This window comes from Ceratotherium simum, chromosome 6, assembly GCF_057802395.1.
Source record: "Ceratotherium simum simum isolate JZ-2026a chromosome 6, ASM5780239v1, whole genome shotgun sequence".
Taxonomy (NCBI): Eukaryota; Metazoa; Chordata; class Mammalia; order Perissodactyla; family Rhinocerotidae; genus Ceratotherium; species Ceratotherium simum.
Genome location: NC_141905.1, coordinates 27,181,131 through 27,195,616, shown reverse-complemented (window position 1 = coordinate 27,195,616; position 14,486 = coordinate 27,181,131). Strand labels below are relative to the sequence as shown.

At 36.3% G+C, this 14,486-nt stretch overlaps 1 protein-coding gene across 4 annotated transcripts in view; it reads left to right on the top strand.

The window, feature by feature from the left end:
• ADK (adenosine kinase) overlaps positions 1 to 13,456 on the top strand; it is a 539,838-nt gene extending 526,382 nt beyond the window's left edge. For all 4 annotated transcript variants that reach the window (XM_004426944.3, XM_087432006.1, XM_087432005.1 and 1 more), the window contains one exon: positions 12,639 to 13,456. In XM_004426944.3, coding sequence (XP_004427001.1) covers positions 12,639 to 12,763 — 125 coding nt within the window. In that variant the 3' untranslated portion in view covers positions 12,764 to 13,456. The remainder of the gene's footprint in view (positions 1 to 12,638) is intronic.
• Positions 13,457 to 14,486: the final 1,030 nt, after the last annotated feature.

Sequence of the window (14,486 nt, the reverse complement as noted above, 5' to 3'; positions counted from 1 at the left end):
CCTATTAGCTGTGTATAAAGATTATAAGGCATCCTCATCATCAAGTGGTATTGTCAGACTTTTTTTTTTTTTAACAGTTTATTTATTTATTTTGTTTTTTGTGAGGAAGATCAGCCCTGAGCTAACATCCATGCTAATCCTCCTCTTTTGCTGAGGAAGACCGGCTCTGAGCTAACATCTGTTGCAAATCCTCCTCTTTGTTTTTTCCCCCAAAGCCCCAGTAGATAGTTGCATGTCATAGTTGCACATCCTTCTAGTTGCTGTATGTGAGACGCGGACTCAGCATGGCCGGAGAACCGGGGCGTCAGTGCGCGCCTGGGATCCGAACCAGGGCCGCCAGTAGCGGAGCGCACGCATTTAACCGGTAAGCCATGGGGCCGGCCCAGACTTTTAAAGTGTTGTTAATCCAGCGCATTTATAGTAGAATCTCATTGTGGTTTTAATTTGCATTTTCCCTCATTACTAATGAGATTGAACATCTTATGTTTCCTTCTGAAATGTCCGTTCAAGATGTTTTCTTATTTTTCTATTGGGTTGTTTTTCTTAATTTATAGAATATCTTAGATATTCTAGAAACTGATACTTTGTTAGTATACAGAAAACAAATTTTGTTTTTTCTCTGTCTTTAAATGTATCTTTTGAGGAACAGAAGTTTTCATTTTACCATGGTTGGATTTTTTAATCTTTTACTTTATAGTTTGTTTTTTGTGTCTTATTTAAGAAATCCTTCTTACCTCTACAACATTAATGTATTCTTTATTTTCTTCTAAAAGTCTTACAGTTTTGTGATTCACATTTAATTCCTTGATACATCTGGAATTGTTTTTTTAATACAGAATGAGGTAATTTTATTTTTCCAAATTAAAAACTAGTTGCCTCAACACTATTTTCTAATAAACCATCCTTTCCCTATGGATTCACAATGCTAACCTCTGTTGTAGCTCGAGTTTCCACATTTGCATAGATCTGTTTTTGGATTATCTCTTGTTTTCCTTTGCACTATTTATCTATATCTATGCCAATACCACACTGTATTTATTATTATAGTTTTATTGTAAGTGTCGAATCTGGTAAGGCAAGTCTTTCCTACCTTGTTATTCTTCAGTAGGAGTGTTTGTCTATTCTTGATCCTTTGCATTTTCATACAAATTTTATTTTATTTTTAATTTTTAATTTATTTATTTATTTTTATTTTTCCCCCAAAGCCCCAGTAGATAGTTGTATGTCATAGCTGCACATCCTTCTAGTTGCTGTATGTGGGACGCGGCCTCAGCATGGCGGGAGAAGTGGTGCCTCGGTGCGCGCCCAGGATCCGAACCCCGGGCCGCCAGCATCGGAGTGCGAGCACTTAACCGCTAAGCCACAGGGCCGGCCTTCATACAGATAGAATCAACTTGTCAGGTTCCCCAGAACCATGTTGAGATTTTGATTGAATTTGCTTTAATGAATCTTAGAGAGGATCTTGACATATCTATTTATTTAGGTCTTTTATAATGTCTTTCAATAAGGTTTTATAATTTTCTTCATTAGAGACTGGCATAATTTGTGTTGCTTTTGTATCTTTTTTCAAATTCCTTTTGTTTTAATGTTGCTTTTATATATATATGAATAATTGACTTTTGTATATTTCTCTTGTATCTAGCAATCTTTCAAAACTCTTAAGTCCAACAATTCATAGATTCTTTGAAGTTTTCTATATACAATCCTCTTAACTGAAAATAATGACAAACTTATTTCTTCCTTTATAATTCTTAATTTCTTTTTAGTCTTATTGCTCTTGTTAGGATCTCCACGCTATATTAAATAGCATTGATTATTCTTTGTAACGGTACTATGTGTGTGTTGTATTTACTTCTTAATTCTATTTTGTTTTTTCCACTTTTTCTATAGTTATTGGGTATTACATTTACAGCGAGGAAAAGGTTTTTTTCCTCGCTTTCTTAAATATAAATTAATTAGGCTCTTAGTGAAGGCCTGAGGGTTCTCTGTAGGTGTAATATGCATAGCTATGAAAGCTGCTATTGTTTCAAGTCTTATATGTGAGGTATTACTCTATTTCACAGTGTTAGTTTTCTCTGACTTTTAAGTTATACGGCTTAAAATCCATTTTCAACACATGTACATTTGTATATATTGCCAGGTGAACGAAGTACTGTACCACCTGGATGTATAATAATTTAAATTTAGCATAAAATGAGATTATTTAAGCAAATTATATATATTCAAAAATGCTTTAAAATGTTTTACTCTACATATACATATTGTGGTCTACTGTATATTAAAGGTCTTTGGGGACTATCTAAGAAATAAAGACATAGTCACTGATGTGTACTTATGCAATATCATTGGGGAAACAATTTGAGAATAATACAAGATGCGAACACTTATAAAAAGTGAATTATTAAAACTTCATTCTTCCAAGTTTATAAAGTCAGTGTGGCACAGCTTTCTTATTTGATGACAACCAGAAAAGCTAAGTCATCCTTCTTGCTGTGAATGTTGAATTAACAGTAGTGGAGTCTACTGGGTTTTTAGTTCCAGCCACCGTGAAAACTATTAGTGAAGGAACCATATATGAAAAAGAAAAAATTGACTTGTGGACTTTGTTCATTTCCTTCTAAGATCCCTAGCTCTTAAGTGTCTCCCTTAAGGCTTCCATACCTACTGACAATATTTCTCAATTCTCTGTAAATGACACTAGGAAAATTCTAGATGCTGTTATCTCTTCTACATGGAATGGACAACTTAAGTTAGGAAATCACTTTGCCTTTTGTACACACCAGCCATTCAACATCTATGTGCTTTGAGGAAACTAGTTTAGCACCTCCTCTGGAGAGTTTTAAATTGTAAACATGCTTTTTCTTTTGTGTGTGTGTGTGTGTGTGTGTGTGTGTGTGTGTGTGTGTGAGGAGGATCAGCCCTGAGCTAACATCCATGCCAATCCTGCTCTTTTTTTTTTTTTTTTAATAATTTTATTTATTTATTTTTCCCCCAAAGCCCCAGTAGATAGTTGTATGTCATAGTTGCACATCCTTCTAGTTGCTGTATGTGGGACGCAGCCTCAGCATGGCCGGAGAAGTGGTGCATCGGTGCGCGCCCGGGATTCGAACCCGGGCCGCCAGCAGCAGAGCACGCGCACTTAAGCCACGGGGCCGGCCCCCAATCCTGCTCTTTTTGCTGAGGGAGACTGGCCCTGAGCTAACATCCATGCCCATCTTCCTCCACTTTATGTGGGACGCCGCCACAGCATGGCTTGACAAGCGGTGTGTAGGTGCGCACCCGGGATCTGAACCCGGGCCGCCAGTAGTGGAGCACACGCACTTAACCGCTACGCCACGGGGCTGGCCGGCAGAGTTTAAATATATGTTTTAGGCCTCATCTCAGACATTGGATTCAGTTATACTAAAATTGAGCACTCTCTTTAACATCAGTGAAGGAAAAGTTCAAATGAAATTAACAAAAAGATAATAAGCTGTACCAATTGTTAATGGACAGAGGTTTATTCTGAGAGCTCTGGATCTATGATTGTTCCAAGATTCAGGGCCAGCCGACACTAGCCCTAGGAACCAAATTCAGTGTCAGCAAGAAGCCTTTACCCACCCTATGCCTCAACAGCTAGAGGCCTAACGTCCATGACATGGCCTAAAGTTGGGAAAAGTCTAAGAGGCCCTGGGATAAGCCTCTCTGTAAAAGGATGAGAGAGGAGTTAAGAGGTCACAGAGAGAAGGATCCAAAGTAGAAAGGCAACAACTATGTCAGCATATGAGTTCTTGATTTGGAAAGTTGTGTTGATGTTTCATTTTCTCCAGTGTTATGTTCTCTTGTTCTCTTAGCTATGTTGAAAGGCATATATACAGAGCCTTACTCTTCATTTTCAAGATGAAGTACTGACAAGGACCATAAGCTGATGGCACCAGCAAAAGGGCTCCTAAGGGACTTTTTCATATTGAGCATACATGTTAAGACAGTTATTTAAGAGTTTGCTTCTTGAACTCTTGGTAGGCCCAAAATCTTTACTAAAAGAGAGCAAGCTTCTTTTATTTGTATATCCGCAAACCATATTTATCTACTATAGTGTTTGCCAACCACACTTTATAATTCATCACATTCAGTGAATGAAATACGAATAAGCACTTTGTTTACTTGCTAATACAGTATTTGTATATATTAATAGCATATTATTATCGTTGGTATTTTTTCCTGCCTAAAAAAATACTTTATAGGAATAATATTTCTAAAACTCGAAGATCTTTTAAAAATAAGGGGGGCAAAGGCGAAAAATCCTATAGAAAAATAAGCAAAAAATAAGAACAAACAATTCACAGAACAATATTTGTTCTTTATACATATAAAAAGGTGTTCAGCCTCACTCATAATAAGAGAAAAACAAATTAAAATTACACTGAGATGGCATTTCTAACCCATCAGACTGGCAAAAACTCAAAAGTTTGACAGTACACTTGTTGGTGAAGTTGTGGGGAAATAGGCCCTCTTAAACATTACTAGTGGAAATAAAAATGGTTCAACTCCTGTGAAGGGGAATTTGGCAATATGTAACAAAACTACTCATGTATGTACCCTTCAGCGTAGAAATTTTACTTCTGGAAATTTATCCTGAAGATACACCCTCAATGACACAAAAATACATACGCAGAAGATTATTCATTGCAACATTATTTGTAATTGCAAAACATTGGAAATTATATGAATATCCACACATAGCAGGTGGAGTGAATAAACTATGGTGTATCCATACAATTTTAGGTGCTATGCAGCTGTAAAACAGAATGAGGAAGATCTCTATGAATTGATATACAGTAATTTCCAGGAGATATTTTTAAGTGAAAAAAGTAAAGTGCAGAGAGTATATATACTGTATCTCCATTTGTGTAAAAAAAAAAAAAAAGGAAATAAGATCTACTTACCTTTACATAAAGAAACACAGGAAGACAAACCAGAAAAAAGTAAAATTGGGTACCTACAAGGGATGGGGAAGGGTCAAAGGGTAAAAGAAAGTGACACTTCTCCGAGTATATCTTCTTTAGAGTTTTTTACTTTTGGAAACATGTTAATGTCCTACATATTTCTTAAAAATTAAATTAACAAGGATAGAAGTGGGGGACTAAAACTGAAAACAAACTGAAACACATGAACCCAACATTTTTTTCAATCTTAAGTACAATGAGCCACCCTGAAGTGGGGTAAAAAGGGAAAACTAATCTAAGTAACATACTGAACACAGTATTTGAGTACATGAGAGAAAGGCAAACCAATCCTGAACTCTTTTTAGTAGATCTGGAGTGAAGCGATTTTGAAGCTGTTTTAGATGTATTATAAAACTGAGAAAATAAATAAATATTGTTGAGAGCTAGGATTCTCACTGTAGAAGAAGGAACATAATAATAATAATGGAATGGGGAAAGGTAAGAAAGAACCCTGTTGGGATGGATTGGAATTGGAAGTATCAATGTCAACTCAGTTTCTAAAATAAGTCTGTGATATAAGTGTGTATGTATATCTGTGAGTGTGTATACATCCATACTTCCTAGCTTTATTCACTGACAGCGTCCAGAAGCAAAGAACGCTCCTACCACCCACATCTTGGACTCTAATAGGAACGAGGTATCCTTGGAGAAATGGCTGATTCCAGGCCTGGGGTAGGGTGGGTATAAAATGAGCTCAGAACATTATGCCAGAAAGTAAGGAAGTGCTCAAAAATAGTCTGAAGGCATGTCCAAGGACACTGGAGCCAGTTTGAAGGGGCTGCCACTGGCAAAAACTAGGACATTTGAGCACCAAATGAATTGAGTTGTAATAAATTATAAACCATTGATAAAAAAGAATCTGTGCCGCCTTATTGATAATAAACAGATTAAAAATAACAAATGGGTAAAAGGGTAGGCTGTTGCATATAGTAGAATGCCAAGAGCTGACTGTTAAATGTGAAAGGAGTGCTGGAGTGGGAAAATCATCACAGTATAAGTTGCTTCAGTTAAGAATCATGAATAGATACTAAGTCCGGGAGAGGGGGTGGGGACTTTTGATGAGGAACAGAGTATTTGCATGGTCCTAAAGTGTCTATCAACAGACTGGTTGTTAGATGGAAGGGAAAAAATAGTAACTATACAATGAGAAATAGGACAACATCTTGATCAGGGATCAGAATTAACATCACCAGTGAACAGCAGCTGAACATAATGTGCCTCTAAATGTGATACCCTGAGAAGGACACAACTCATAATTTTTCTAGTATTCTGGCCAGGAATGCATAATCTGAATTTAATCATGAGGAAATATCAGACAAACCCAAAATGAGAGTCACTCTATTAAAAAGGGAATAAGGGATGTCCGTGTGTATGCTTCAAAAACGTCCTTGTTGCAAAAGCCAAAGAAAGACTGAGGAAATGTTCAAGATTAAAGAAGACTAAAAATATGACAAATCCTAGACTAGATTCTATCCTAGAAGGAAAAAAAATGCTATCAAGGATATTATTGGGTCATTGACAAAATCAGAATATGGAAAGTAGGTTAGATAACAGTATTATAACAGTGTTTGCTGAAGTTGATAACTGGATTGTTGTTATATAAGAGAATAGCCTTATTCCCAGGAAACACGCAGTGATGGATTTAAAGGTAAAGAAGCATGATAAATGCAACTTGTTATTGAATAGTTCAGGGGGAAACAATTATATAAAGAGAGAATATTTGTGTGCAAAAGGAGCAAAATGTTTATAAGTGCATCTGAATAAAGGATATATAGGTGCTTTTTGTACAATTTTTATTCTTGCAACTTCTCTTTGAATTTGAAATTATTTCCAAATAAAGTGTTTTAAAAATACACTTTAGATCAGCTAATAATTAAAAATCTAAACTTAAAAAATTATATTGGGAAACATTATGCCAAGTGAAATAAGCCAGACACAAAAGGACAAATGTTGTATGGTCCTACTGATATGAGGTACCTAGAATAGCAAATTCTTAAAGACAGAAAGCAGAATAGCAGTTATCAGAGGCCAGGAATAGGGGGGAATGGAGAGTTATTGTTTAACAAGTATCGAGTTTCTGTTGGAGTGATGAACAAGTTCTGGAAATTGACAGAGATGATGGTTAAACATTGCAAAATGTATTTAATGCCATGAATTGTACACTTAAAAATGGTTAAAATGGTAAATTTTAGGTTATGTATATTTTACACAAAAAAACCTTTCTCGGGGATATTTATTCATATTGTAAAAGGCTTCCCTGTGATTCTTTAAATATAAGCTCCTTTTGTTTACTTAAACAGTTTTACACAATTTTTGAGATTCGTTATCAGCTACTTTATGAAAGTTCCACTTATAATTTGTTATATAATATCTGTAGTTCATCTCAGTTGGTTTTTAAAAATAGATTATTGAAAGACTGATATTCACCCGGGGCAAAGGTCTTAGCTTTTTTCTGTATCCAGATTTTCCACTTGTCAAAACAAATGTCTCTTCAGAGTACTTCACTTCAGTCATCAGCTAGCTCTTCTCTTAGAAAGAGAATGCTGGTACTTATGATTCATAAAAATATTTCAAAGATCATACCAGGAGGAATGAGGGAAAAAAATGTTGCCTATAAGACTTCTAATAGACGTGTTTCCATTGTAAACTGATCTGGATCTGAATTTGGCATCTGCTCCATTCACTGTGTAGGCTGAGCATTTTAGTCTCACGGTTTGGCTGAAAGTTAATATTGACCTTTGACTGTTACCTGAAAACTCAAATGATAAAATACTCTTACTAAACCTCTTGACAGAGTGTTTTCACATTCTAAGCAAATGTCTTCAAAGTACATCACTCCATTAACCAAATTAATTTTATTCTTTGGTTGGGAATACTTACTTATTTTATCAGATACAGAGCATTCCCCAAATCTGACAGGGAGATGCCTGTGTGGTCAGAATGGTAAAAGAGAAAGGACATAAATCTCTTACAATGCTCTCTTCAGGTCATTATACCACAGCTTCTCAATTAACCTTCACCCCCCAGGCTGCCCAGGGCCTAGGAGAAGGCCTAGAAGTCTGGCAACAGAACAGTTTCTCATTATCATCTGTTCTTTTGGGTGTACTGCCACAGCAGCTCAGGTTTCCCCTAGGGGGAAAGTAGCCCCAGATTCTTCTGTTCTTCACCTACCTTATTTGTAACGACAACAATTTTTTCTTCTTTTATAGTTTTATTGCAATATAATTGACTACAATAAAGTGCATGTATTTAAAGTGCACAATTTTATAAATGTTGACATATGTATACACCCATGAAACCATCACTATGGACATATCCACTACTCCCATGCTCTTTTAAATTTTTTTTTAATTTTATTTATTTTATTTTTTCCCCCAAAGCCCCAGTAGGTAGTTGTATGTCATAGTTGCTGTATGTGGGACATGGCCTCAGCATGGCCGAACAAGTAGTGCGTCAGTGCGCACCCGGGATCCGAACCCGGGCCCCCAGCAGCGGAGCATGCGCACTCAACCGCTAAGCCACGGGGCCAGCCCTCCCATGCTCTTTTGTAATCCTGCCTTCCTACCCTTTCTCATCCCCATTTGGATTATTTCCAGTTTGGAGCTATTACAAATAAAGCTGCTATGAACATTCTTTTACACATTTTTGTGTGGATATATGCTTTCATTTACCTTGAGTTAAATACCTACAAATAGAATGACTGGGTCATATGGTAGGTGTATGTTTAACATTTTTGTGTGTGTGTGTGTGAGGAAGACTGGCTTTGAGCTAACATCCATTGCCAATCCCCCACTTTTTGGTGAGGAAGATTAGCCCTGAGCCAACATCTGTGCTCATCTTCCTCTACTTTGCATGTGGGATGCTGCCACAGCATGGCCTGACAAGGTCCACGCCTGGGATCCAAACCTGTGAATTTCAGGCTGCCAAAGTGGAGCGTGCGAACTTAACCACTATGCCACCGGGCCGGCCCCCATGTTTACCTTTTTAAGACACTGACCAATGGTTTTCAAAAGTGGTCTTATCATTTTATATTCCCATATCAGTGTATGAGAGTTCCAGTTGATCCACATGCTTGTCAGCACTTGAGATGGTCTATCTTTTTAATTTTAATCATTGTAGTGGGTGGGCAATGGTATCTAATTGTAGTTTTGATTTGCATTTCTCTAATGAATAATGAGGTTGAACATCATTTCATTTGCTTCTTTGGCATCTGTTTATCTTCTTTGCTAAACTGTTTGTTCAACACTTTTGTCCATTTTTTATTGGGTTGTTTCTTGTTATTTAGGTATAAAAGTGTTTAATTTGGCAAAATCTTAATTATTTTCCCTTTTATAAAAGTTTGTGCTTCTTATGTCTTACTTAGATCTTTGGCAAATTCAAAATCATTAAGATTTTCTCCTATGTTTTCTTCTCAGAGTTTTATAGTTTTAGCTCTTACGTTTAGATCTATGATCCATATCAAGTTAATTTTTGTAGATGGTGTGAGATAAGGGTTGAAGTGGGTTTTTTTTTTTCCCACATGTGGTATCCAGCTGTTCTAAGACTATTTGTTTAAAAGATTATTCTTTCTCCATTGAATTGCTTTGATATCTTTGTCAGAATTAAATTGACCAGGGCCGGCCCCGTGGCTTAGCGGTTAAGTGCGCGCACTCCGCTGCTGGCAGCCCAGGTTCGGATCCCGGGCGCACACCGACGCACCGCTTCTCTGGCCATGCTGAGGCCACGTCCCACGTACAGCAACTAGAAGGATGTGCAGCTATGACATACAACTATCTACTGGGGCTTTGAGGGGAAAGAAAATAAATAAATAAAATCTTTAAAAAAAAAAAATTCAATTGACCATATAGAAGTAGGTTTATTTCAGGACTCTCTATTCAGTTGCATTGATCTATATGTCTGTCTTTATGCCAATACCATAATGTCTTGATTATTTTAGTCCTGTAATAAGTTTTAAATCAAGTAGTCTTCTTTTTCAAAGTTGTCTTGTGACTAGTCTAAGTCCTTTGCATTTCCACATAAATTTTAGAATCAACTTGTCAGTTTCTATAAGAAAAGCCTGCTAGAATTTTGATTGGTATTATATTGAATCAGTAGAAAAATTTCTGCAAAGCTGATAACAATATTGAATATTCTGATCTATGAACACTTTATATCTCTCCATTTATTTAGATTTATTTCTCTCAGTATTGTTTTGTCATTTTCAGTGTGCAGGTCTTACACAACTTTTGTGAGATTTATCCCTAGGTGTTTCTCATATTTGATGGTATGGTAAATAGTATTTTTAATATCAATTTCTGATTATTCATTGCTAATATATACAATTGCTACATATACACACATTACCAGTATGGAAATTCAATTTATTTTTGTATAGTGATCCTATATCCTGCAACTTTACTAAACTCACTTAGTAGTTCTAGTAACTTTTTTCTAGATTCCATACGATTTTCTACATAGACCAGGATTTCTCAATCTCAGCATTATAGACATTCTAGGATATTTAACAGCATCTCTGGACTCTACCCACTAGATGCCAGTAGCACCCCTACCCCAGTTGTAACAATCAAAAATGTCTTCAGACTTTGCCAAATGTCCCCTGGGGGGCAAAATTGCCCACTTTTGAGAACCAGAGACGTAGACAATCATGTCATCTACAAATAAAGATAGTTTTACTTCTTTTTCAATGTTGATGCCTTTTATTTTTTTATTTTGTTTGCTTTATTGCACTGACTAGAGTCTCCAGGACAGTGTTTAAGAGCAAACATTCTTGCCTTGTTCTTGATCCTAAGGGGGAAACATTTCATCATCCACCATTAAGAATGATGTTAACTATAAGTTTTTCATAAGTGCCCTTTATCAGGTTGAGGAAGTTCTCTTCTATTCCTAGTTTGCTGAAAGTTTTTATTGCAGTGGATATTGGATTTTGTCTGATGCTTTTTCTGCATCTATTAAGATGATCTTACGGTTTTCTTAGTTTATATGGTAAATTACCTTGATTGATTGTTTTTTCTTTTTTCTTTCTTTTTTTTTTCTTTTTTTTTTACTGAGGAAGATTTGCCCTGAGCTAACATGGCTGCTGCCAAGTGGTGTAGGTCAGCACCCGGGAACCGAACCCGGGCTGCCAAAGTGTAGCACACCAAACTTAACCATTAGGCCACGGGGCTGGCCCCTACATTGATTGATTTTTGAATGTTAAACCAACCTTGCATTCCTAGGATAAACCCCACCTGATCATGATTTATTACCTTTTTTAATATACTATTGGATTTGATTTGCTAAAATTTTCTTTGGAATATTTGTATCCATGTTCATGAGGATTATTGATCTGTAGTTTTCTTTTCTGATTCTGGTATCAGAGTAATGCTGGCCTCAAAGAATGAGTTGGGAAGTATTCCCTCCTTTTCAGTTTTCTGAAGAGTTTGTATAGCATTGATATTATTTTTCTTCCTTAAATGTTTATTCAAATTCACTAGTGATACCATCTGGACCTGGAATTTTCTTTATGGGAAGCTTTTTAACTGCCAAATCAATATATTTAATAGATACAAGGCTATTTAGGTTATCTATTTTTTCCTGAGTGAGCTTTGGTAGTTTGTTTCTTTCTAGGAATTTGTCCAATTCATGTAACTTGTCAAATCTATTGGCATAAAATTGTTAATAACATTTCCTTATTATTCTTTTAGTGTCTGTAAATTCTATAGTGATATCCTCTCTCTTATTCTCGATATTGGTAATTTATGTCTTCTCTCTTTTTTTTCTGATCAGTCTGCCTAGATGTTTAATTTTATCCTATTTGGACTCCCAATTCCATTTTCTCTACTCATTGAGACTGTTGGACTCTACCTAGCTTGTCCCTCCTTGTGTTATAGCCTGGTAACTCTCTCTAGGTAGTAAGCTAGAGCAATTTTACAGTTTACCTTGCTTGTTTCCCTTCTTTCATGGATCCTTTGTGGCTGATGTACAATATTTGAAAAACTTTATTCATATGCTTTGTCTTTAGTGGTTTCTAGAGAAAGGGTAAATCTGGTTCCTTTCGTTTTATCTTGGTCAGAAGCAGAAGTCCTCAACACTGTTTTCTACCTTATCATATTTATTTTAATCTCATACCGGTCTGTGGTGCTTGACTATAGAAATTTTCACTGTTACTTCTGGGAGTGAAAGGAAGATGTAAGGTGCTTCATAACTTTTCAACTCTTGAATTTATACTTGGAGAGATATCCAGATGATAGAATTTTGTCCAGATATCAATATGCTAGGAATAACAATGATACAGAAGGGGAATCCAGAGAGAAGGGGAGAAGGATAACTAATAACTTCTCAGCTATAAAGACCCAAGGTAATATTATTTGGCTGGTATTTCTTACTCATAACCTTCTAATCTCAAAGCTAAAGGAAAGCATGATAGTTTAGACTTAGAAAGACTAGATTGACTTGATGGTAACTTGTCATGTCCTAATTGGAGCTCTTTAAAAGAAATATTAGGGGAAGCTCGTGATGTTTAGGGGAAGACCTCCCTAACCCTTGAGGTTTAACACTTTCTATCAAGACTAAATAAAAGGATAGATGCATAGACCATTTTTTGGTCTGACCCAATATGACATTTCTGACACTGTTACACAATACTCACGTTCTTCCCTTTTGTCTGTGTTCCAGGTTTTCTGTCTCAGCTGGTCTCTGACAAGCCCCTGACTGAATGCATTCGTGCCGGCCACTATGCAGCAAGCGTCATAATTAGGCGGACTGGCTGCACCTTTCCTGAGAAACCAGACTTCCACTGATTGAAAAGCAGGAAACCCAAGACCAGAAGTACAGACACTACCCTGATTGCTTCCTGAGAATTCTCATATTAATAAAGAAGAAAATTATCTGCCATCTTTTCCTACGATAATAATGTTCATTCTTAATTTAGAGGATACAGTAATGCTCAGTAGAATCATTATTCTCTCAATAACCTAAAAAAATGTTTATTTCCATGGTTTGATAGTGCCACTTAAAAATGTCAATTAAACAGAAATATAACATTTCAATAGAAATTTTTATTTCATTTTCAGTTACTTTGTAAAATCACATGTATTTAGCAAATTGATCAGTTTTTTTCCCTACATTTCTGCTTTGAACGCAGATGCAATTTAATATAATAGATTTTTAAAAAGAAATTAATCCTAACACATCAATCTTTAGCTTTTTATACAAGTATACTTAATTTAGGAGTATCTATGTGTGTATGTGACACATATACACACACACATACATATATGTACCACATATATACATGATAAAGGTCGAAGTACAGAAATATTTATCCTGCCAAGATATGCCAAATAATCTCTTCAGTGCTTGCTCAAACATGTAGTAAACTTTGGATAATTAAATAATTTGCCAAATTATGTTATATTACAATATTCAAATTATTATCTTATATACTTATGTTACTCTGTAATTTGATACGAATAAAAATTGTCATAAAGGAATGTTTTTCTGTCTTTGCCCTGTGCTCAACAAACTAATGAAGAAAGATCATTACTTAATACTGGGCCCTGAAATGATATCTAACTTGTTAATGGAGATAGAAAGAAGAATAATACAATACATTGAAAAATAACTTAGCATTGGAGACCAATAAGTCACTGTTTTAAGGAAGACAAATGATATAATAGAACCTCTGGAGTCAGACTTAATTACCTTTACATGACCTTGGGCAAATTACTCAGCTTTTTTGAGTGTCAATTTCCTTTCTATAAAATGGGATAATAACCTCTATGTACAAGGTCATTGAGATGATTTGAGAGAGAATACCAAGTATAAAATGCTTGGTACAGGGGCCGGCCCTGTGGCTTAGTGGTTAAGTGCGCGCACTCCACTACTGGCGGCCTGGGTTCGGATCCCGGGCGCACGCCAACACACCGCTTGTCTGGCCATGCTGAGGCAGCGTCCCACGTACAGCAACTGGAAGGATGTGCAACTATGACATACAGCTATCTAATGGGGCTTTGGGGAGAAAAAGGGAAAAAAAAAAAAAGGAGGAAGATTGGCAATAGATGTTAGCTCAGGGCCGGTCTTCCTCAGCAAAAAGAGCAGGATTGGCATGGATGTTAGCTCAGGGCTGATCTTCCTCAAAAAGAAAAAAACATGCTTGGTACAACGCCTAATAAGTGCTTAATAAGTACCTGCTATTTTTGTCATGATAATTATTGCTGAAAGAGGAAAAGATAATATTTATAAAACTGAATTCAAACCATAGAAAAGCATTCAAGGTTTTTTTGTTTTTTTTTTTTTTTTGGTGAGGAAGATTGGCCCGGAGCTAAGATCTATGCCCATCTTCCTCTACTTTATATGGAACGCCGCCACAGCATGGCGTGACAAGCAGTGCATTGGTGCGTACCTGGGATCCGAACCTGCAAACCCTGGGCTGCCAAAGCAGAGCACGTGCATTTAACCACTACACCACTGGGCCAGCCCCCAAGTTTTTGTTTTACGTTTAGCTAAACTTTAAGACCTCTT